Genomic DNA, 25,002 nt, shown 5'->3' with positions numbered 1-25,002 from the left:
TGAAAAGATTTACAGCATTGTAAAGCATATTTACCAATGTTCAACAAAAAATATCTTGCTCTAATAGACAATTTGAAAACAAGTATTGTGTTTGTAGTCTTATGGGGGAACTTTCATAGGAAACACTCCATCTCAATGTCCCATCACCATTTGGGGGAAACATGAGACAGAACCTTGTTGGTCGCTGTCCAAGGTTTTGAAACAAAACTCAGTTCCTGGTGTCCCTAGCAAGAATATTCATTCAGATATTAAGATTTGGGATTGACTTGTTGAAACACTTCTCTGGGGACTTTCTAGCTCCTTCAGTGCAACTCTATAGTAACATCAGGCAGAAGTCGATCATTTCAATAATGTTCAATCATATCAGTCAATCATTTCAACGGTGTATTATCCACCGTTTCTTGTTTCCATGGTAAGTTCCCTGAAGATATGTGGCCTGTATTGTTTTTGCAGTATATACATAATCACATTTTAAAAAATGGAGAACAAGCATCTGGTGGGTAGAATTTGTGAAATCAGAGGAGAACTTTATGCGCAACCATAGACCTCGTTATCTTTCCTGCTCCACAAACATCTTGTCTGTAAAGCCCCATAATAAGCCTTGTCAGAAGCTTTTGTATGCCTTTCAACTTGAGCTATTTCACAGTAGAAAACCATTAGAATAATTACATTCTTCTATCTGTAAAGGGGGATACCAATAGCTTTAAATTAGTTATTGCAAAATGTAGGCAGCTCTTTCAAAAAGCTACAAGGCAAGGGCTTCTTTATTTTTCTCTTTCATATATTCCTACCTATATTAGTAGAAACTTTCTCTTTTAATTCTGTACATCTTAAACTCCTGGGGAAAATATATCAAACAGTATTTTCAGAAAGCGAATGAGCAGGTGCATCAGCATGTGCTATGTCACTGACAATGTAAATTTATGATAATTATTTGATCTTGGGTTAGCTTCCATTTTTTCATGATTCTGTGGCCTCGAGTTCCCTATAGAAAGACAGAAATTTTCAAGTACTGTTCTTTTTAGGTTATTGCAATGGCTCCCTCTGCAGCCACTCACAATTCCTTCAGTTTAAGTAGAAGGAAGGTGTTGTTTATGGAACCAAACCAAGTTCCACAAATCAGGTCACCATGTGCTGGTCACGAAAGAAAAACCTTTGGACCATCTGGGACTTTATGGCACCTTTTTTCAAGGAGCAAATGAGTCTTCTAAATGGATGCTCAGGAGAATGAAAGAAGAACAAGGATCCTGATAGGGATAATAAATATTCACTATAGGGTTCAGACTAACCTTAAAGACTAAACAGAAAGACAATACTATTGTGATGCAGCACTCTATTCCAGGGACATTATGGATGGAATGTTTCTGCTTCTTTTAATCTATACAGTTTGGAATCAAAAAATCTTAACCTTTCTCATTTCTGATCTTTGCTTTTAACACTGACTAATAATAAACATCCTTATATTTCCCTCATCTTTCTTTCGGCAACGTAGGTGGTAGAAAATATTTAAATTGTTCAGATAACCGTGGATCAGAAGGCACCTCAGGCAAGCGCAAAGGAAAAATAATAATAAAAGAGCTATTTTTGAACAGAGAGACTGCAAATACATCTTAATGCGTTCAAATTCATTTAATTAAGATTGTAATCTTAGGGTTGTGAATCAGCAGCACATTTGATAAGAAATTCTAATTGGCGGGAAAGATGAACCAGTTCTTTGGAAACAGGATAAAGCTGTTCCAGCTAGATAAAAGCCACAATATTTTATTTTAAAAGATGTGATTTTTTAAAACAAATTCCCTGAAGGAGCTACCGATGAGGCTTTAGCTTCTAAATTATCTCATGATTATAAAGCAATGATGCTGGGCCACATTGTTTATTAAAAGTTGACCACTTCAAGAAGGATAAAAAGAAAGCATTCTTCCATACCATGGTCAAGATCCTGAATTCCATAGGCAGGGCTATGCTATAGCAAGGCTGGAAGGGAGACTGAAGTTTAACTGCAAAGACAAAAAATAAGCAGGCATACTTTGGACTTATGCTTACATAAGTCACTTTCAGGATACCAGCTCATAAATACAACACTGGGGAAGTCCAAAGGCCTCAGAAAAAAGCTGTAGGTGTAATTGTCTCAGGTGAATGATATGAATAAATAGAATCCTATCTATGTTTATTCAGAAATCTACTTTTTTATCGTGTCAGAAGCGACTTGGCAAGTTGTTTCTGGTATGAGAGAATTGCCTGTCTACAGAGACATTGCCCTGGGGATGCCTGGGAGGCTTCTTTCATGTCCCTGCAAACTAGAGCTGACAGACAAGAGCTCACCCGTCTCACGGATTCGAACTGGCAACCTTCAGGTCAGCAACCCAACCTTCACGTCAGAAGTCCAGCTGTCACTATTTCAACAAGACTCACTCCCTAGCTACAGCCCTAGCAAAATACAGGAATGGAGAATGTACATCTTCCAAATGGTGGTGATTCAAACTGCTTTTAGCTGTGACAGAGAAAGACAGAAGTCATGATTCAACAGTATCTAGAGAGTCATATGTTCTCCAGCTTTGGCTTAATATCACCATGGAAAGATTATTTAGTCTCCAGCTAGTGGGAATCATACTCAAAAAAGCAAATTTCCCAGGTTTTATTAATAATAAGTTGTACCATCCAAGTGGAATGATTTAAGATGAGGGAGAAGTAAAATAGGAATACTCTCTTGACTTTAAGAAAAATCTAATGATTAGTATGTATGGATATAAACATGTAGACTTGGGTCACATATAGATAAGATCCCTTAGCTCAAGCCCCATAAGTTGAGTATCTCATATCCAGAAATGCAAAATCTGAAAAGCACTGGTGGCTGAGAAAGTGACACTGTTGGTTTCTGATAGTAAGTGTGCAAACATTTTGTTTCATGCACAAGCTTAGTAAAAATATTGTGTATAAAATTACCTAAAAGAGTGATATGAAACATACATGCATTTCATGTTTTGGCTTGGGTCTCACCTCCAAGAAAAATTCCCAAATTCAAAACAGCTCTTGCGCCAAGCATTTGTGATAAGGCATACTCAGCCTGTATAAGTTTGACTATGTCTGCATGCATTGTATAAATATACACTATATCATTGACTTTTTTTTGTTTAAATAAGGTATCAGGTGCTGTTACAGATCTTTTTAGTGCATTTTGAAAATATAACTTGAAAATGAAACATGCATGGGTAAATTCTAGACACAGTCCAGACTCATTAGAAGACAAGACTCTGTTGGAATGACTCCCATAGTTAACAAGTGCTCCCCTGACAGTACTATGCAATTGTTTTTGCAAACAGTCCATTAAGGCCCGAGATAAGCATAAGTGAAATCCGATGTTGTTGAATGGCAACTCACACAAGTTCTGACCAGCTATACTCTAACAACAGTAAAGGGCTATGTATTCCTCATCTCTGGGATAAATTATTGTGCCCTTTATAAACTAATATGGTAGAAATCCCCTGTAACTAAATAGGGGGAAGATGGAATTCATGCTACATAGGGTTCTTATCAGGGAAGACAGGGACAGAGGTACCATAATTAAAAGATGCTTATCAGGAATCTGGCACATAAACCAAATGGCTACCAGTTTTAGGATGCTCAAAGAAGATTAACACAAACCCAGGCAAAATGAGCTATAAGAACCCTATGTAGTATGGTTTTCCATCTTCCCTCTATTTAATGTCTTCCAGCAGTTGCTTCCTTCTTTTAGAGATACTACCATGATACTGGTGTCAGAACACCATCACCATTGACTGCTCGTGCCATGTTACTACGCTGGAGGCTTCCACACCAGTGGGGTAAGAAATCTGCCCTGATTCTAATAGAAACTTGAAATGAGCTTTTCAAGGTGCTGAATCTTGTCCTCTGAGCAATTTCAGCTCCTTGGATTGCTCACTTAACAGAAAACTCTGAACGGATTCACCACTGATGTGCAACCCACCAGGCGCCACATGGTGCTAACTCAAATGGGCTCTGATTCATTTTAAATCAAGGACAGGGCTGTGTGAGGAATCCTGCCTGCTCTTCCAAAACACGTTAGTGAACTGCCTGGATGAAATTCCATGAATGAAATTGCTCTTAGTCACTTCTCACTCTTGGACATCTCTACACTGTTAAATTAATGCAGTTCGACACTATTTATTTGTTTGTTTGTTTGTTTGTTTATAACACTATTTTAACTGCCATGGCTCAATATTATATGAGGCACCAGCACATTAGCAAAGATGACTAGAGGCCCTGTGGAACTACAACATTCATGATTCCATAGTGTTGGACCATGGCAATTAAACCAATTAAACTGCATTAATTCCACAGTGTAGATGCACCCTATGTCTTGCTCTCTCCCAACCTCTTGCTCTCTACCTGGTCAACTTCAAGAAGTAGAGAAAATTTTTAAAAAGGCAGAAGAGAACTGCATGCCTTGTCTTGGGCTAACTAGAGGAAAGGAGAATATTAACACAACTAACGAACAAGCAAAACACAGGTTAAGTATTCCTTATCCAGAATTCCAAAATCTGAAAAAATCCAAAAATGACCACATTTATTTATTTATTTATTTACAGTATTTATATTCCGCCCTTCTCACCCCGAAGGGGACTCAGGGCGGATTACAATGAACACATATAAGGCAAACATTCAATGCCAATAACAACATTCAGTTTTAGACAGACACAGAGGCATGAGTAGCTGAGATACTGACACATCTGCTTTTTTATTGTGCACTGTACACAAACCTTGTTTCATGCACAAAATTATTAAATATATTCTTTGTAAAAAGACCTTTTGGGTACTTCCACATTTACTGAACTAAAAGGTACAAAACCCACACAAAAGTAAAAAAAAAACTGTCTAGGGATCTTTAAATTCTTTAATTTCAGTCAATCCTAGAGATTCCTGAAGAGACCACATGAATTAAATCCACAAAACAACAACAACACATCCTCAATCCACAAAAGTTAAACCTGAAGATGTGGGGAACCAACTGCATTCCAATGTCTGAAAAATTCTGAAATCCAAAACATTTCTGGTCCTAAGCATTTTAGGCAAGAGATACTCAGCCTGTATAGTATTTATCAACTTCATCTGAGTTCCAGGTTTTGAGGAACCTTCTCACAAAATACTGTACCCTTCCTTCATGGACTACTACTGCCCATTCAATTACTTTCTCTCTCTTTGTGTTCAGTCTATACAGCTCCCAGAATGAGAAGGCAAAGTGACTGGAAGCTGCTTCTCTCCTTCTCTGTGCTCATTTGCTTAGAGTGAACATTCAGCAAGGCATGGAAAGGATACTCCAGGAACTGGCAACCATTTCTCCAATAGAGTTTAGGCCTCCAGCATAGACAATAATGCCAAACCTGCACACGTTCCTGACTGAACATAAAAACCTACCCATTCAACCCCTTGGGTGTCAATATCTATCATAATTCTCAAAATTATTTTGTTACACAGAAACATGGTATCACTTGCACATTAAAGAGAAGACAACATCACCAAACACACCCAGTGATAAAATATCTAATAAAACTGCAGCTTGGCCATCAAAATGCTCCCTCTTGTTCATTTCATTCTGGGACTTTTTCATATCATCAGCATGAATTCCACCGCTATTAATTTTAAAACACGCTTACGTGAATTGGATCCAAGATTTTGACAGCTGCTTTGCTCCCATTTTTCTTGTTGAACACTTTAAACACTTTGCCATACGTTCCTTTGCCAATTGTCTCAACGATTTCCCAGGTATCCGAAGGATCAGGAAAGCTATCAAATACTATTGTTTTGCCAGTTAAGGGCAGCATCTCAAATAATGAATCCTGGAAATAAAAACCAAAAATTTCTGCAAAGTGAAGTCAATATTAATAAGCATGCATCCTGGTTATAGGTTAAACTGAATAGGTTAAAATGCATTACACTTGAAATTTCTATATACTAATAACAAGAATCATGAGAAGTGGGAAGGCATGTTCTGCCAAGTCAGTAAAGGAGTAAGATGAGGATTGTGCAAGGAGTCATTTATCATCCACCAGATGTACTGTACTACAACTTCCATCATCTCCAGTCAATATGGTAAATAATTCCATCTTTTGCCCTCCAGCTTATGTAAGACAATGAAGCTTCTCTAAAGAGCAATGCCAACAGTTCTAACCTGAGATGTGGGATGCAGGTTATGGGAGGAAAGAACCCCACAGAGGCAGCACCATGATATTCCAAATCCTTTCAGGCATCAGTATGGTGGAAGGCAAAGACAGCACTGCCAGGTAACAACTGAAGACCTCAATTCAAGACCCAACTCCACTATGAACTCATTAGACCAGGATGATTAAGGAGTGTGACCCTTTAGGCTTTGCTGGACTGCATTTTTTTTATCAGGCTTCACAATTGGCTGTGCTAAGACTGATCGGAACTACAGTCCCAAAATATCTTGAGGGCAACTCAGGTTGCCCAATTCTTGTATGAGGTGTTTTAGCTAAGCTGCATTTCAGTTTTTCAACCATACAAGGAACATAACAGTGTATCTTACATTATTATTGTAAGGATAGCGAGGGAAGGGGACTTTCCAGACTACACAGTGATTCTGCTATGACTGCCATAGCTGCTTTGCTCTTACATAACTCTGAGAAATATAGTTTGGCAAGGTGCTTGAGCTCCATGGCTAAGAGTTTGAAATGCCGTTCTTCTAACTTCAGGTCTTGGGATTCCATGGTGTAATGCCATGACAACTAAAGTGGAATATACAGTAGTTCTATAATCATATAAGCAGAGGAACCCAAATATATGATACAGACCACATTTTTTGAGGTTAGGGAAACAAGACCACCACAGAAGTGGAGGAACCAAATTTGTTTTACCTGAGAGAACCTCTCCAAGGACCTCATCACACTGAGGTCCAGAAGTCTGCCATCATTCTGCCGGGGTGGAGCCCCACCAGAAATAGCCCTGGATCATTTGATGGGCTCCACTGGACTCCGTCCCGGCAATGTGACAGCAGCAGCAGACTAAGATGGAGAAAACCATCTGTCTAATGAGGTGGGAGGTACCCGCAGAGCCTCCACTATGACTATATGATCAACTTCTGCAGGAAAGACCTAGAGATTCCTAGAGAGATGACATTAATCACATCTGTGAATAATCAAATCTACAAAAGTTAAATCCCCAAATGTGGGGGGAACAACTTTATACTGCAATATATTGGTTTCCATGCTGGCCATGGTGGAAGGGAAGTCTATCCCACCTGAGATGAAGAACAAAATGGCACGTTATCCCATTTCATATACAAAAGGCAACTGGACAGACAAATTCAATTTTCCCTCAGAACTTACAGTGGGAAAGCATACTCCACCAAGCCTGTAAAGAAGTGAAATAAGGACTGTGCAAGGAGTCATTAAAGAGCAAGAATGCACCACTGGAGAAACAAATGAAATATATTTCATGTACAAGGTTCCCATCTTAGGACAGTATATAGTTACTTAGCTTGCAATGCTTGGCTATATACTAGAGCCGAGGTGAGAATCATGTAATTATCAAAATGCTGTTGGATGGCAACTCCCTGCATTCCTCACCATTTGCAACCTTGGCTAAGGCTGATGGTAAGTCTCAAGATTCTCACATCTGAGCAGAAATAGGACTGACTGGATAAAGAACTGAAATCATCCTTAAGAAAGTCAACTGACATCAGTGCTACACAAAACGGTGGTCCCTGGACTGGTGCCAGTCCCCAATCCATTGGCTGCTTGCTCCTGGGAGATTTTTAGGAAAAAATGAAACATAATGTCTGATCTTGACATATTGAAGGAAGAGAAACTGCCTATCCCCCACATGAGATATCTAAGTCTGGTCTACATCAAACACAGAAACAAAACAGATTTAAAAAATCAGATTATATCGAGGTCACTCTAACTGACTACATTACTGATTAGTATATGTATGTTTGGTTGTTTGTTTATGCAAAGCATTGTTAGTATTGTTCTCCACTTCCAACAACCAAAAGCAACAAGCTTGTTTAGGGCAGTGCTATTCAACGTGTTGGTCTATGGACCAATATTCATCTATGAATCATCAACTTCTTATCCCATGACAGTTTCCCAGAAAAAAGAAAGAAACAGCTATAGGAAATGGGCACAAAACTGGTCCTAGGTAACCTGGAAAAAAAGCAACTTCCTAAAATAAATGTATTTAAGAAGCAATCACAGGGGATATAGAGCAATTTATATCAATACATACATATAGCTCCTTCCTGCCACTTCCCAGTATCTGTTGCCCCAGGCAACCATTTCAGGGGAATGAATGCTAGGGCCATCACTGAAAGCTAGAAAATGTTTATTAAAAATGGAAGTCCTTTATCCATGTATTTGCTTGACAGATCTGTTTATACAAAGTTGATATACAACACTGGAAATGTAACCACTACTCTTTGATATGTGTAAACCTTGCACATAAGAAAACAGCAAGTTTAGTATTAGCAGTCTGTGGATGAAGCCCAATTCTTTTTCATCTTAGTGTCATTTAACTGGGGGGGAAATATACTGTTAGAAAGGAAGAGTGATTTTTCAACAAGCAGACTGTTGATTCATGTTTGTGGAGAGCAAGCTGGATTCCAAAGCTTAAGTACCATTTAATTTTCCTATTACAAGCCAATATTTATATGTCACAAAAATCAATTCAGTCTTCCACTCTCTCAAGTCTATTTGTCAAAGTGGATGACAACAGGAGTAAGCAACCAAAAAACTGGGTCAGTCGTAACCCAAGAATTGCCTGCTTTCTGAGCTACTGATATCCAAGTTAGAAATTAAAGCAGCATATCTGATAACAGGTCAGGTAAGGGGAAAGCCCTTAAATGAAGCAATTCCATGCATCTGACTTCACATCCACAACACTGTTAGTGCCTGAGAAGCTGGCAATGAAAGAAATGGATAACATATCTGGACAACATCTAAATCAGGATGGATTAGCAGCAATAACTTAAGTCAAGTAGGAGAATTGGGTAACCCTCCAAATGTTATTGCACCACAACTTTCAATATTAAACAGACAAAGCCAAAGGTAGAGAATGTTGATAGTTGATATTTAACAATATGTGGAGAGACACATAATTCTCACCCTGGTTTGCAATAACATTGAAGTTGGCAATGTTTTTAAGGTATTAAAATACATAAAGTTTGCATCATTTTGTAAAGTAATGTTGGAGAACAAAACATCCACAATCTCCTAAACTAACATGGCTAGCAGACTTGCTAGATGGAGGATTCTGGGAATGGTAATTCAAGGAAGTTAGTTTTTCAAAAGCTTTGACTTTGACAACAGTTATTTTAAAGATATGTAAATGAAATTACTGGGACCTGTAACTCAGACAATTATAATGTCCCTGGAACTGACTGCTAAGTACAAACACTAAAAAGAACTGGCTGTACATTTTACACAGCAGAGTAAATCAGGCACCTTGAGAAGCAGATATTAGGAAGCTGGTGGATGAGAGAGTTGCCCAGAGCTAATTTGATGCTTTCAGGTGTGTTGAAGAAGCCTGTCTGATCACTACTATTGAATAAAAATCAGATGTCTGGCCACTGAGGGTTGTTTTGGGTTTTTAAAATATGGAATGGAAGGGCTGTCATGTTGTTTTTCACATCAAAATGTCTTGGGACAGCCTAGGTGCTCAGAAAAGGGCAAATAGAAGTGGATGGAGTAACAGTATAGATCCGTGGTTCTCAACCTGTGGGTCCCCAGATGTTTTGGCCAGGTTGGGAACCACTGGAGTTGGCTTTGATTTGTTGACTAGGGTCTGAAAGTATAATTGTTGGGCTAGAACTTCCAAGACCTTCCAGCCTGCATGAACTTGTGTGCTGGGGAATGTTAGAAGTCATAGTCCTAAAATATAACTTTTCCCTGCGCTGGAACTGCAACTAGCCATGAACTGCAGTTCTATTATTGTCTAATGCCATCAGCATCCAGGGTTCTTTACACCTGAGAGGAATCCAAGTATTAGCATTCACTCCATATATTTTTTCATTATGTCCTGCTTTTACTAAGGATCAAAAAATGTTAAAGCGACAAGACACAGATGATGTAAGAGTGTTTTAGTTTCTTTAATAAGTCATTTGTGGCAAATAAAGGAGTCAGAAAAAAATCCAGTTGGAATTACATTAGTAATCTTAGGGCAGTAGCAGCCGATTACAAATTGCAGGTGATTGGGCTGTTATATGACCAAAAAGTCAATGCAAGCTGTATAAACAAATTGTTTGCTGCAATACATCTTATGGCCAGCTGAAAGCCAGCATTACAAGTGTACAACCCTATTATGCGAGAAGTAAATCGATCACTTAAAAATGAATTAAGTTTGTTTACTGTTCGTCACTGAAAATGTGTAAGAGGGCTATTGCTTTTTTAAAAATACTGATTTTAAGAATACTTCAAACTGATCCCTCAGGCAGAAGAAAGGGTACCACACAAGTAACAAGGGTGCCACTAAATATAGAAATGTGTTGTCAAAGGCTTTCATGGCTGGAATCACTGGGTTGCTGTGAGTTTTCCAGGCTGTATGGCTATGTTCCAGAAGCATTATCTCCTGACATTTCTCATGAGGCATCCTCAGAGGTTGTGAGGTTTGTTAGAAACGAAGCAAGTGAAGTTAATATATCTGTGGAAGGTCCAGGGTGAGAGAAAGAACTCTTGTCTGTTGGAAGTGTGAATCTGGCAATCACCTTGATTAGCCTTGAAAAGCCTTGCAGCTTCACAGCAAGCCACAAGAGTAAAGACAAAATATCCACCCAGAGGAAAAGTGTTCTTGCCATACATCAAGGGAACCACTGACCGTATAGGGAAGCTGATGAAGAAACACAACCTACAAACTATCTACAGACCCACTAAGAAAATCCAACAAATGCTACATTCAGCCAGGGACAAGAGGGATCCTCTCACATCTGCAGGAGTCTACCGTATACCATGCAACTCTGAACAAGGACCACCAAACGCAGTATCATTGCCCAAACATGAATCAAGGAACATGAAAGGCACTGCAGACTAATTCAACCAGAGAAGTCAGCCATAGCAGAGCACTTGATGAACCAACCTGGACACAGCATATTATTGGAGAACACAGAAATGCTGGACTACTCTAATAACCCCTATGTCAGCCTACACAGTGAAGCCATTGAAATCCACAAGCATGTGGACAATTTCAACAATAAGGAGGAAACCATGAACATGAACAAAATCTGGCTACCAGTATTTTTAAAAACTCTAAAAACAGGACAGTTGATAAAGAACAACACTCTGAAAACAGGAGAATTCCAGACATGAAACAATCAGGGCCAGCTAATACTTCCCAAAAATGATTCCCTCAGGTAGGAAGAAGCCAGGCTTTGAAGCTGCAAAGCTTTTCAAAACTAGTCAAGGTGATTAACTGCAACATCCACACTTCCAAGAGACAAGAGTTCTTTCTCCCACCTTGGACTTTCTATAGATATGTAAATCTCACTTGCTTAGTTTCCAACAAACCTCACAACCACTGAGGATGCCTGCCATAAATGTGGGCGAAACGTCAGCAGAGAGTGCTCCCACAACATAGCCATACAGTCTGGAAAACTCACAGCAACCCAGTGATTCTGGCCATGAAAGCCTTCGACAACACTTATAAACAAATAGTTTGCTGCAATACATTTTATTGCCAGCTGAAAGATAGCATTACAATTGTACAACCCTATTATGAATTACAGTAAAGTCTCACTTATCCAAGCTTCACTTATCCAAGGTTCTGTATTATCCAAGATAGTCTGCCTTTTAGTTTTAGGTTTAGGTTTTTGCAGTAAATGTTGCAATGTTTGGGTGCTAAATTCGTAAATACAGTAATGACTACATAACATTATTGTGTATTGAACTGTCAATTTCTTGTAAAACATGATGTTTTGGTGCTTAATTTCTAAAATCATAATGTAATTTTATGTTTAATAGGCTTTTTTTTCTTAATCCCTCCTTATTAGCCAAGATTTTCGCTTATCCAATGTTCTGCCGGCCAGTTTATCTTGGATAAGTGAGACTCTACTCTAAGTTGTTTCCTGTTAGTCACTGAAAAGGTGTAAGAGAGCTATTTTTTAAAAATATATACTTCAACCTGATCCTTCAAGTAGAAAAAAAAAGGATACCACACAAGCAACAAGAGCGCCTGGAAATGTACCTAGAAAGTTTGCACCCATTCTAACAGAAGAGAGATTTCCTGTCAAAGACCTCTGTATCTAAAAATATATTTATTTAAATCCAACAGGTGTCAATTTATTCACCCACAGGGTTATTTCTCACTGAGTGAATGGGCAAACTCCAGGTGTTTTAGACTTCAACTCCCACCATTCCTAACAGCCTCAGGCCCCTTCCTTTTCCCCCTCAGCCGCTTAAGCGGCTGAGGGGGAAAAGGAAAGGGCCTGAGGCTGTTAGGAATGGTGGGAGTTGAAGTCCAAAACACTTGGAAAGAGAGCTCAAGTTTGCTCATGCCAGTCTTTAGCCTTCTCTGGCTTATCAAACTGCATCCCCGACGAGCCGTAGCAGCTCATCGCGGTGTCGGACTGCATCCATTCTCCCGTGTGGACGTCCTCCTCCGCTTCCTTACCGTGCTTGCTGCGGGGGCGCCGCCTCCCTCTTCCTGCGTGGAAGGCGCCTGGGGTCGGGGCTGGCCGCCAGCTCCGGAGCGTGGCTTCTCCTCCTCCTCCTCCTCCTTCTTCCCGGGCAACCGGACCCATCCAGCCACCGCCCCTCTGAGGCGAAAAAGAGAGGATCGGGCAGCGCGCTCCTGCCTGGCGCCTCGCCTCTCCCCGCCTGCCTTCGCGCCCTCCAGACGCAGGCGCTTCCCCTTCCAAGGTCAGCGCCGGGGCAGGTCCCTCGCCTTCACCTCCAGGGATCTCCTGTCTCACTTCGACCCCGCCCTTGCCAAGGAAGCAACAAAGCGTCCAACCCCCTGCTCCCCTCTCTTCCGTGGCCAAGGTGGCAACCACCTGCGGAGAGGCCAGCCCAAAGCTCAGCCTTCCCAGCCACGCTGCTCCCACTCCTTACAGCTGGCTCTGCCTTCGCGCTTTCCAAGCATTTCATGTCCCTGACAGTCTTTTCAGACAGGCATCATTGCGTGACACAGTCATTCAGTTTTATGACAAACACCATAATTGTTCATAGAATCATAGAATAGTAGAGTTGGAAGAGACCTCATGGGCCATCCAGTCCAACCCCCTGCTAAGAAGCAGGAAATCGCATTCAAAGCACCCCCAACAGATAGCCATCCAGCCTCTGTTTAAAAGCCTCCAAAGAAGGAGCCTCCACCACGGCCCGGGGGAGAGAGTTCCACTGCCGAACAGCTCTCACAGTGAGGAAGTTCTTCCTGATGTTCAGGTGGAATCTCCTTCCTTTCCTGTAGTTTGAAGCCATTGTTCCGTGTCCTAGTCTGCAGGGCAGCAGAAAACAAGCTTGCTCCCTCTCCTCCCTATGACTTCCCTTCACGTATTTGTACATGGCTATCATGTCTCCTCTCAGCCTTCTCTTCTGCAGGCTAAACATGCCCAGTTCTTTAAGCCGCTCCTCATAGGGCTTGTTCTCCAGACCCTTAATCATTTTAGTCGCCCTCCTCTGGACGCTTTCCAGCTTGTCAACATCTCCCTTCAACCGCGGTGCCCAAAATTGGACACAGTATTCCAGGTGTGGTCTGACCAAGGCAGAATAGAGGGGGAGCATGATTTCACTGGATCTAGACACTATACCCCTATTGATGCAGGCCAGAATCCCATTGGCTTTTTTAGCAGCCACATCACATTGTTGGCTCATGTTTAACTTGTTGTCCACGAGGACTCCAAGGTCTTTTTCGCACACACTGCTGTCAAGCCAGGCGTCCCCCATTCTGTATCTTTGATTTCCATTTTTTCCGCTGAAGTGAAGTATCTTGCATTTGTCCCTGTTGAACTTCATTTTGTTAGTTTCGGCCCATCTCTCTAGTCTGTCAAGATCGTTTTGAATTCTGCTCCTGTCTTCTGGAGTGTTGGCTATCCCGCCCAGTTTGGTGTCGTCTGCAAACTTGATGATCGTGCCTTCTAACCCTTCGTCTAAGTCGTTAATAAAGATGTTGAACAGAACCGGGCCCAGGACGGAGCCCTGCGGCACTCCACTTGTCACTTCTTTCCATGATGAAGACGATGCATTGGTGAGCACCCTTTGGGTTCGTTCGCTTAGCCAATGCGTTGTCCAAGGTTTCCATGGATTGCTGTGGGTTTTCTGGACCCTATAGCCATGTTCCAGAGACCAGGGAGCAAGTGTGAATGTTGCAATCAATTGCCTTGATTAGCATTGAAAAGACTTGCAGCTTCAAGGGCTGGCTGATTCCTGCCTGGGGGGATCCTTTGTTGGGCGGGTTTAGCTGACATGAGGGGAGCCTCCCACAAGGATGGTAAAAACATCCAACATTTGGGCATCCCTGTCCTTGCTGACGGCCAATTCTCTCACACCAGAAGCGACTTGCAGTTTCTCAAGTCACTCCTAACATGAAAAAAAGAAGAAGCTAATCTTGATTTCCCTGTTTGGAACAGGGTCTGGAATTCCCCAGTTTTCAGAGTGTTGTTGTTCTTTATTTACTGCCCTGATTTTAGAGGGTTTTTTTTAATACTGGGAGCCAGATTTTGTTCATTTTCATGGTTTCCTCCTTTTTGTTGAAATTGTCCACATGCTTGTGGATTTCAGTGGCTTCTCTGTGTAGTCTGACATGGTGGTTGTTAGAGTGGTCCAGCATTTCTGTGTCCCCAAATATATTCTGTGTTCAGGTTGGTGCATCAAGTGCTCTGCTACAAATCCAACAAATGCTACATTCAGCAAAGGGCGAGAGGGATCCTCTCACCTCTGCAGGAGTCTACCGTATACCATGCAGCTATGGACAAGTCTACATAGGGAACACCATACGCAACACCCAAACACAAAAGGCACTGCAGACTAATTCAACCAGAGAAGCCAGCCATAGCAGAGCACACAATGGACATGGCCATACAGCCCAGAAAACTCACAGCAACCCATATTTGTTTATTACCCACCTTGTGGCCCAAGGCAGGTTGCAACATGCAGGCAATTCCCAAGTATTTTTTAAAAGTGTAACTCTGGCCAAAATGTATATTTTAGCATAGGGAAGGGTTAACACCCCTGTGGTGTTTGTTCCAGTTCAGAAGATTTCACCTCACTTTCTGTCCCTGTGATACCGTAATTGGATTCTGAAAAATCTGGCTTGATGTGTAAATAAGGATTGGTGAGAAAGCTTCAATGGAGACACCTTTTCTCCATGATAACTTTCAGGACTGAATTTCCTTTTCTTGGGGCAGATTTCTCACACCTCTTGTTATCTCACCCGTTCTTAACTTGTAAGTTATCTCACCCGTTCTTAATTTGTAAGTCAGGTGTTTGTAACTTGTGGACTGCCTGTACATACAATTCAAATGACATTTAAAGCTGACAATTCATCCCAAATCTCATTCACAGCCTCCTTTTCCAAATGCCTGCTGGCACAGAAATGTCTTTTGCTGCTTGCAGAAGACCAGCAGGGATGGGGTCATTCTGGTCTCTCTTGCAGAGTGGGGTGGGGGTCCAAAGCCTGAGAGCAGCCATCTAAAGGGCCCTCTTTCTTATTCCCATCAACACACTTGAGTGAGTGGTGGGACAGAAAGATGGCCTTCCCCAGATGATTGTAGATATCTGACAGGTTCATAGAGAGAGAGAGAGAGAGATACGGTCCTTCAAATAATCTGGACCTGAGCTGTATAGAACATTGTAGTTCAAAACCAGCACTTTGAATTGTGCCTGGAAGCAGGTTGGCAGGCAGTGGGACAACAAAGGAGCTTTATGCTATTGTATGCTAATTTAATCAGGTTTACTTCTTTTAAGTAAAAATAAAATAGATAAAGGACATGGATGTCATCCCAAAACAAAATGGCAGGTGTGGTGGCGCAATCTGAAGATCAAGAAATCGAATGATAACCATCAAAGGAAAGAGGCAGTCTGCTGTTAAGAAGTTGACATGCTCTTTGCATGCCAAAATAGCCTCTTCTGGCTGGGCATCTAAATGGATTTTCTTTTCACAATAAAGACAGAGACAGTCCCAATGGAAACTTGGCTCTGAGCCTTCAAAGCCTTTATAGGTCACAAATACAGTGCTTGGGATTGCACTAGAAACCTGCCCTGACTGCATACAAGAGGTATCTAGCATTCCTCTTAATAATAAAAATTATTGCTTAGAAGTGGGTGTAAAGATGATCTGAATCTACTTGGAAAGTCAGATCACTGTTAGGTGCACAAGGATTTCTTAATATTATGTCCAGTGGTTTAACTGTAGGAGAAACAGAATGAATTTCCACTAGCCATCTCCTCTATTATTTTTGCAAAAACAAACAAATGGGAGTGGATTTTTTTTTGTGTGGAAAGGCTGTGAGTACCATTCAGTTCTGATACTCAGAATACTCTACTGGTCACATAATGCTCTCATTCAAAGTACATGGCTTTTGATTAATCTTGGATTTTGCAAGTTTACCTGTTTGCCATTGGCTTGAATTCCATCTGTGTCAATAACAACTAGACAACAGGCAGAATCCACAGATCTTAGTATCCATGGGAGGTCCTGGAACCAAACCCAGTAGATACTGAGAAATCCCTGTAAAAAGATCTGCTGGATTTCTGCTGGTTGCAGAAACTCAGAAACGTTTGGGGTAGTTGCCTGAGAAAACATTAGCAACCCTAGTACTACACAAAAGTTCAGCTTATAAGATGACAGGCAATACTTGAACTCTTCTCTGAAATTTCTTGCCAGAATTCTTGCCACCCAGGTTGCAGATCTGAAGCCAAATCCATAGACACATCCCCACAAATATCCCTGGGACTTGCACTAATCTCTAGAGGATGTTCCAAAGATAGCCATCTGGGGATTTGGATTTGTCGTCTGTTTGATCTAATTAGGGAATGCAACAAACAGTGTCACAAACAAGATAGTATTTTCTGGAGGGCACTATGCCTAGGAGGATAGCTATGATGAAAGAGCAAAAGTCCTGTAGGCATACGCATAGCACGTTTTATGGCTCCTTCCTAAAGATTGCAAAGTCTAGACATTGAGATAGTGTTTGTGTTTTTATGAACTGTATAAAATTAAGCTAACAGCAAAATGCTTCTAGCACCCGGGTGGGTTGATATTAGGCATATCTAATTATAATTTTTCTGCAAGTATTACTCTTTAATGGAATATGGAACATTTACTGTTATGGATTCCTCTACCCTAAGAAGCCAGATTGGCAAATATATAGACAGGTCTGTTCCAGCACCATGGTTATAGGATTTCCTCTAAAAGGAAAGCGAGGATGGCTGGATGTCTGTTGGATTTCCCAAAGGTATTGCTACTGGGGAAAGCAGCAAAATGATAGCAGAACCATCCCAAAGATTTATTTTGCCTCCCTATCCATGGAATTGTCCATCAGTTCTCCAAATTTGCAGACAGTGAAACTCTGAAAATCATTATCACCGAAAACTCATATAATTGCTATGTTTGAATTCCCTTGGCCTTGACCTGCTCACCCTTTTTGGATTCGGACTTTTCTAAATGCTTAATTGACATTTTGAGTTACTGCTATGCAATCAATTTGAGGACTGGAGGCAAATATGATTTAAAGGGTAGGATTTTTATTTGGGGAGGCAATTATTACATCTTCAAATAGAAGCCAGTTCCCACTCAGCTACAGAAACTCAGTGACTTTGTGCAAATCAAATCACACTCTCACAGCCTCAGAGGATGGCAAAAGAATTGCTAAGAAAATCCCGTGAAAGCATTACCTTAGGGTAACCATAAATCAGAAACAATGTGAAGGCACAGAGCAACGAAGATATATACCCCCTGGGATTTCCACAGGCAATTGCATGCATGTGAATATTTTCCATTCACCCTTCAGGGGCCTAAATACTACAAAGGTAGCACATCCTATTTGATCTTGGAAGCCAAGCAGGATCAACTCCAGTTGATGCTTATGTAGCAGACCACCAACAAATATCAGGCTGTTAGCTGTATTTCAAAGAAAGGAACTGGTAAAACCACCTTTGATTAGTTTTTTGTTTTTTTTAAAAAAAACCTATAAATAATTCAAGGCAACTTGAAGGCACATACTTGTATACACACTTCCCAAGTTCCTTGTCTGTCAGAGGTCCTGAAACACACCCAAGGCATTTTTAAATAGCTAGCATAGCTCCTCCTTTTTCAAATGACAACCAGGGAATACAGTAATTGCTGAAGTCATTTTATTTCTCCCTTCCTCGGTCTTATTTCCTTGGGTTTTGGGAGAGAGATCAAAGAGCCCCTGGTGTCACTGATAGTAATATCTTTTCCTTTTGACTGCAACTTTTCCTAATTTGTTTCTCAAAGGGAACAACAAGTACTTTCTTTCTTCTCACTTTTTTGCAGTTCAGGAGTTATTCTGAGCATTTTTGCTTAGAAAAGTGCATTGCTCTTCGGGAAACCACATTTTCAAGTAGAAAATAATAATTCTGTATAGAAAAGTTACATGTTATATTTTTACATAGGAACATCTGTGCAGAAAACATAATTTCTTGTGCAGGCAGTGCTGTTTTCTGTACAAAATAACCATGTGCAATGTGTTGTTGGAGGCTTTCATGGCCAGAATCACAGGGTTGTTGTGTGTTTTTCGGGCTGTATGGCCATGTTCCAGAAGTATTCTCTCCTGACGTTTCGCCCACATCTGTGGCAGGCTTCCTTAGAGGTTGTGAGATATATATACCCCCAACCATGTGCAATTTTTGCACAGAATGATTCTCAAACTGCTACAATTGTCTTTGGCCTAGGATTCTGAACAGCATGGTCTGTTGAAACTCAAGGAACTGGAGATTGTCTTTCAACCATTTAAAATATTTTCAAATTTTCTTCCCCATCCCTATAAGTCAGGCAATTGCTGCCTTCTTCACCCTTCATTCCTTTTGATCTATAGGTTGCTGTCTATAAAGGAAGCTAGAGAGGCAGGGAGATGATGTCTCAATCTGGCAGCAAATGATAGTGGTAAAAAAACTGGAAGGGACCAAACGACACTGAGGCTAGATAAAAAGGGGCCTTGGGGACTGAATGTGTCCCATGGACTGCACAATTCCAACCCTTGACTGAAATACAACATATCAGACAAGTTGTAGTTGTGTGTCTTCAATTTGTTTCCAATTTACGGAATCCATAGTAGGGGCCGCGGTAGCACAATAGGTTAAATTCTTATGCTGCTGAACTGCTAACCTGAAGGTTGGCAGTTTTCAGGACAGGGTGAGCTCCCGCTGTTAGCCTTAGCTTCTGTCAACCTTGCAGTTCAAAACCATGCAAATGTGAGTAGATAAATAGGTACCGCTTTGACGGGAAAGGCATAAAGACACTCCAAGCAGTCAATGCCAGTCACATGACTAGGAAATGACAACACAGGCTCTTTAGTTAGCTTGGAAATGGAGACGAGTTCCTCATCCAGAGCCAAAGATGATCACCACCTCCAAAGCCGGAATAAAAGGAGAAGTCTTTGCCTTTATCTCTCTGTGTGTGTGTCTCTCTCTCTCTCATTGTATTATAGCAAGACATTGAATGTTTGCCTGTATCTGAGGGATTTGAATCCTGGTCACCAGAGCCATAGTCCAACACTCAGATTAATATGCCATGCTGGATAGATTCAGCTTTAAAAAAGCGAGTCTAGTATTATATTGCTCCCTTTATAGTGCACATCAGTATTCTATGTAAACATTACATCGTTTATCTGTCATTTTAGGACAGCAGGGGTGGGGAGCTATTCAGAAGACAGGGCACTTTGACAGCTTAATCTCTTTCTTTGAAATTTCAGGAGGCAAAATGAATAAATAAATACATTGGAAACTGAAAACAATGAACAAAGTTAGAGCTGGATGGAAATGCTTTTCTCCTTGACAAAAACAAACAAATGCTTTGGGGGCAAGGGCAGGAAATCTGCTATTTTTCTCATTGTACTGTTTTAGCAACAATAAAGAATATTTGGCATAAATATTCTCCTTCTGTTGAATAATACACCTTGGTAAACATGAAGTAAACCAATACACATATGTTTCTTTAAACATTAATTAGTGTAATAGCAAAATAGATACTGTGTCAGGATGTTATTTGGTGCCAGAGAATAATCTTTTTCACCAAACAAAACAACTTCGTAATAAATTACTCTAAATGTTTTTATATGCTTGCATTCAAACATAATATTAAATAAACTGCAGTAATGGCCATGCAGATTTACAGAGCAACAACAGAATATAACTACCTGCCCAAAAGAATTTAAGTATTTAAAAATGGATGCAGAAGTAAAAGCAAAAATGATCTTAAAGGTAGAGTTGAGGGAAAATTGATAAGTTGTATTTATTAAGTTCAGCAACACATACCCACTGCCTTATCAGACTATACTATTGAAAGGGTAAAGGTAAAGGTTTTGCCCTGACATTAAGTCTAATCGTGTCTAACTTTGGGGATCGGTGCTGATCTCTCTTTCTAAGCCAAACAGCCGGCTTTGTTCATAGACACGTCCTAGGCCATGGGGCCGGCATGACTGCATGGAGCGCTGTTACCTTCCTGCCAGAGCGGTATCTATTGCTCTACTCACATTTGCATGGCTTTGAACTGCTAGGTTGGCAGAAGCTGGGGCTAACAGCAGGTGCTCACTCCGCTCCCCAGATTCGAAACTGCGACCTTTCTATCCGCAAGTTCAGCAGCTCAGAACTTGAACACACTGCGCCACCGGGGCCCCCACTCAGAGCTAAGCAACGACCATTTTATCCATGGGTTCTATATCCACGGTTTTACTCACGCATGCTCCAAAAATATTTTCCCTTAGAACCATTTGTGAGTCTCTTCTAGGCCCTCCAGTAAAGAATTCATAAGATACTAACAAAACATCCAGTGGAATAATACTTGTAAAATAATTCAACTTAAAGCAAGTAATGATGAAGCTTGGCATAAGAAGGTTATTACAGATTCAGGATGCCATGGCCTATAAGAGGGAAGTGGGAGCCCACTCCTTCAACACACAATTTTGACTTAAACATAAGGAAGTCTAGACTAATTTTGAGTTCCACAATTAAACAATTAAACAACACAAAAGCATCACAGTAAGAAGCTGGAAAAAATCTCTTTAATCCCTTGTGGGTTTCATTTGTCAGTGTACCCTTTCCTGGTAATGGTTTTGAAACGTAGTTATCAAAGGGTTTTTATTTAACCAGAACCTTAGAGATGCAGTGAGGAGAGGTGGTATGAGTATTGGACAACAAACCTAGAGACCAGGGTTTGAATCTCTGCTTGGCTATGAAAACCTTTAAGAGGAGGGCAAAGGCAAACTCCCTCTGAACAATCTTGCCATGAAAACCATGCATTAGGTTCACCTTAGGGTCACTGTAAGTTGGAAAGGACTTGGGTGCACACAACAATAAGAGTGAATTAAGCTCATTGGTCCCATGTGGGAGGGACACACTTTAGTACATTTGGTCTTTGTCAAGGAACACAGACACTACTTTTGTTCATTTATAGGATTTTTTTTCCATGTCAGGAGCGACTTGAGAAACTGCAAGTTGCTTCTGGTGTGAGAGAATTGGCTGCCTGCAAGGACATTGCTCAGGGGACACCTGGATGTTTTTGATGTTTTGCCATCCTTGTGGGAGGCTTCTCTCATGTCTACACATGAAGCTGGAGCTGACAGAGGGAGCTCATAGGCACTCTCCTCGGGTTGGATTCAAACCTGCAACCCCCAGGTCAGCAACCCAACCTTCAGGTCTGCAGTCTTGCCGGCACAAGGCTTTAACACATTGTGCCACCAGGGGCTCAATTTATAGGAATGCATGAAAGCAAATAAAAAGGAATTTTCTGTAACACAACAGTGTAAACTTCCTGTGTCTATGTCACATCATGAATAATAAGTATAGGAACAGGTAAGTACACTGGCAAGTCTTTGTATGCTACATCGAATGCCTGGCAACTTCTCAGTTTCACAGTAATGAATAAGCCAAACATTCCTTATTCATGAAGAGAGAACTTGATTACTAACAGTCCTAGATCTCTTACGCTCCTCTCTCCTTGCTTGTTTCATTCATACACCTCCTATTTCAGCTGTTCACCTCCCTTTATTCTTCCCATCTTGCTGGCACACCCTTTTCACATTCTACCTTACTACACCATTGTTTGCCATGTGTGAAAAGATATGCCAGGTTCAGAACTGGCTGACGTTCCTTTCAACAGAGCCAGCCAAATCCCAATTACATCTCTGAACAGTGGTGTCACTAAGTGAGTGTGGTGAGTGTGTGTGTGTGAGATAAAAGGGCACCATCAGAGGGGGTGGCACTAACTTGCCTGTACAGTTTTGAGCTAGTGTTTGAGAAGAATTGTACATAAAAATATCCCGGTAGTTAGTCATAACTACATTTTTACAAGTCCAATTTACAAGTACTCTATCAATATGTAAAAAAGGCAAAGGTTTCCCCCTGACATTAAGTCTAGTAATGTCTGACTCTGGGAATTGGTGCTCATCTCCATTTCTAAGCTGAAGAGCAGATGTTGTCCATAGACATCTCCAAGGTCATGTGGCCGGCATGACTGCATGGAGTGTTGTTACCTTCCCGTTGGAGCAATACCCATTGATCCACTCACACTTGCATGTTTTCGAACTTCTAGGTTGGCAGAAGCTGGGGCTAACAGCAGGAGCTCACCCCCACTCCCTTGATTCAAACCACCAACCTTTCGGTCAGCAAGTTCAGCAGCTCAGCAGTTTAATCCGCTGCGCCACCGAGGGCTCCTATATACAACATGCAAGATTTAAATTCTATGCTAATTTATTTTTTATACTTTCTAATACGTACATGCTCGAGTCAGAACTGTCATTTTTATTCAATTACAGTGATGCTTCAGATCATGTGGTTTCATCTGCATGTGTTATAAGCCAATTTATTGAATAATGAATTACAAGTAATGTTACTGCAAAAATATTAGTAAGGAAGGATTTGGTATGGTCTGTTATGGGAGAAAGTGACACCATGAGTTAATGTTCTGGGTGACACTAAACCTAGTGATGCCAATGGCTCTGAGGAGTCTTGAGGGCCAGGCATTGTGAGAGGCTGAAGAGGGATACTTATGCCTGTCTTCCAAGGTGCCAAAGCTACGCATCAAGGGCACTGCCACCTTTTTGGACAGCAATTTTCTCCATGGCAGGGGCTCTTTAGGAAGGGGGAGCAAAATCAAGATCCACAAAAGTGTGATCACTAATACTGGTCAACTAAATTGTGGACAATGCATCATGCAAGATGTTGAAATCTGGTCTGATGAAGAAGCCAGTGAAATATCAAAAGTTTGCACAATGAGTTTTCTGCATTTTGGTTTGCCAATAAGAGAACCATTATTTTGTGGGTTTTGGATTTTCGTATGTTCTTAGGAAATACTGAAATTTGCAGTTTTGGGAGGAGCATTTAGAATTCTCCCATGCACTGCCAATCTACAAATGCTATAATGGTGTAATGCAACGGAGCCTTGAGCCACATCCGTGACTCTGTCAGTCTTCTCATTGTGTTAATCTTAGCTTTATAGGAACTAAGATGCTAAAAAAGATGCATTTTCCAAAATCCATTTGACATCTTGGATAGTAATGAGCAGGTTTGATTGCCCCATTGATACAAGAGCTACTCATGGTCATACTTACGATACACCCATTAAGATACATGGGATTCCATTAATTTCAATGGGTTTACTCTCATATTGGTATGTCAAAGTCAGATTCAAAACTAATATTGTTTTCATATTCATAATCACTAGCACAGCGATAAATGCATGAGTTGAATGTAGATTTCTTTTTTAGTTTGGTTTTTTTTTAATTGCTGTACTGTCTTTACCTGCATAGCAGTCTCCCAATCGGTGTGCACCTCGCGGACTTTAAAATACTCAATAGCAGTTGCCTCTGGAAATGTAGGCCTGTAGTACACTTGGCTGTGGCCTATCTATGCATCGGGGAGTGCTTCACAGGAAGAAATTAAACTGAATGTTGCACATTAAAATCTCTCCTTATCCAAAATGCACTGAAATTCATGTTTATTTCTGGTTCACGCCCCTCAGGGCCAATGGAATCTGTGAGCTTTGTCACACGAGAATGAATGACATAATTAATGAACCATTTTAACAGGCATTTAGAGGGCTATTATTTCATTAATACACTTGGGATTATTGCACATGTGGCAGTTCATGATTGTTGGCAGTGAGGGTGATTGTTCCATAAATCTAGGTATTCAAGCATAAAATCTTGTGACAAATGCTTCTAATATTGATTCAGAAAGTGGCATCATGCAATCTGAATGGTGTCAATTTTAGTACCAGAGAGCCACACATTCTCAGTCCCAGAAAACCCTGGGTTAGGTTCGCCTTAGGGTTCCCATAAATCAGACTTGAAAGTACACAACAACAACACTGCCTTCTGTAAATTTCGCAACAGCCACCACTTCCTATTATTCTGTATAGGTGAAAATAGTGAGTGTTATCTTGGGTTCATTGGCTGGTAAAGTTCCCTTACTTTGGAAGACAATGCTTGCAAAAATTGAATTGATGGACTGAGGCATGTTATAAATACTTAAACCTAAGCTGTAGAGAATTCATCATGTACTGTGTATACTGAACAATTTCTGATTTAAATAAAAAACCCAAAATCTTCAATACCTTGAATAGATATATGTTATCATATTACGCATGCTCTGAGCCTGGTTACCTTTTTAGACCAGAAGCTCATAGAATATCTTTACATTTGACATAGTGTATATACAATGTGAATTGGAACAGAATAGGCTAAAGTTTCTTCTTTGAAAAATGTAGACTCCGTTCATTCCAAAAATGCAAACAACCAGGAAATGTATACTGTGCTATTCATGCTATTGGTATTCCAGTACTGGAGCTTCTGGTATGTCTGTTTAATTTCTTGCTCCACTGATTTAC

General features: G+C 40.7%; 1 protein-coding gene across 5 annotated transcripts in view; it reads right to left on the bottom strand.

Annotated features, from left to right (window-relative positions):
- myo3a (myosin IIIA) overlaps positions 1 to 25,002 on the bottom strand; it is a 127,093-nt gene that overhangs the window by 99,314 nt on the left and 2,777 nt on the right. For 3 of the 5 annotated variants that reach the window (XM_062957878.1, XM_062957880.1, XM_062957881.1), the window contains exons 1-2: positions 12,613 to 13,062; positions 5,652 to 5,834 (exon numbers count right to left, since the gene is read on the bottom strand). In XM_062957878.1, coding sequence (XP_062813948.1) covers positions 5,652 to 5,819 — 168 coding nt within the window. In that variant the 5' untranslated portion in view covers positions 5,820 to 5,834; positions 12,613 to 13,062. Of the gene's footprint in view, positions 1 to 5,651; positions 5,835 to 12,612; positions 13,667 to 25,002 lie in introns of those variants that run through there. The other 2 variants (XM_062957883.1, XM_062957879.1) reach the window with 2 other exon arrangements.

This window comes from Anolis carolinensis, chromosome 6, assembly GCF_035594765.1.
Source record: "Anolis carolinensis isolate JA03-04 chromosome 6, rAnoCar3.1.pri, whole genome shotgun sequence".
In the NCBI taxonomy this organism is placed as follows: Eukaryota; Metazoa; Chordata; class Lepidosauria; order Squamata; family Dactyloidae; genus Anolis; species Anolis carolinensis.
This window is presented reverse-complemented; position numbering and strand designations above follow the sequence as displayed.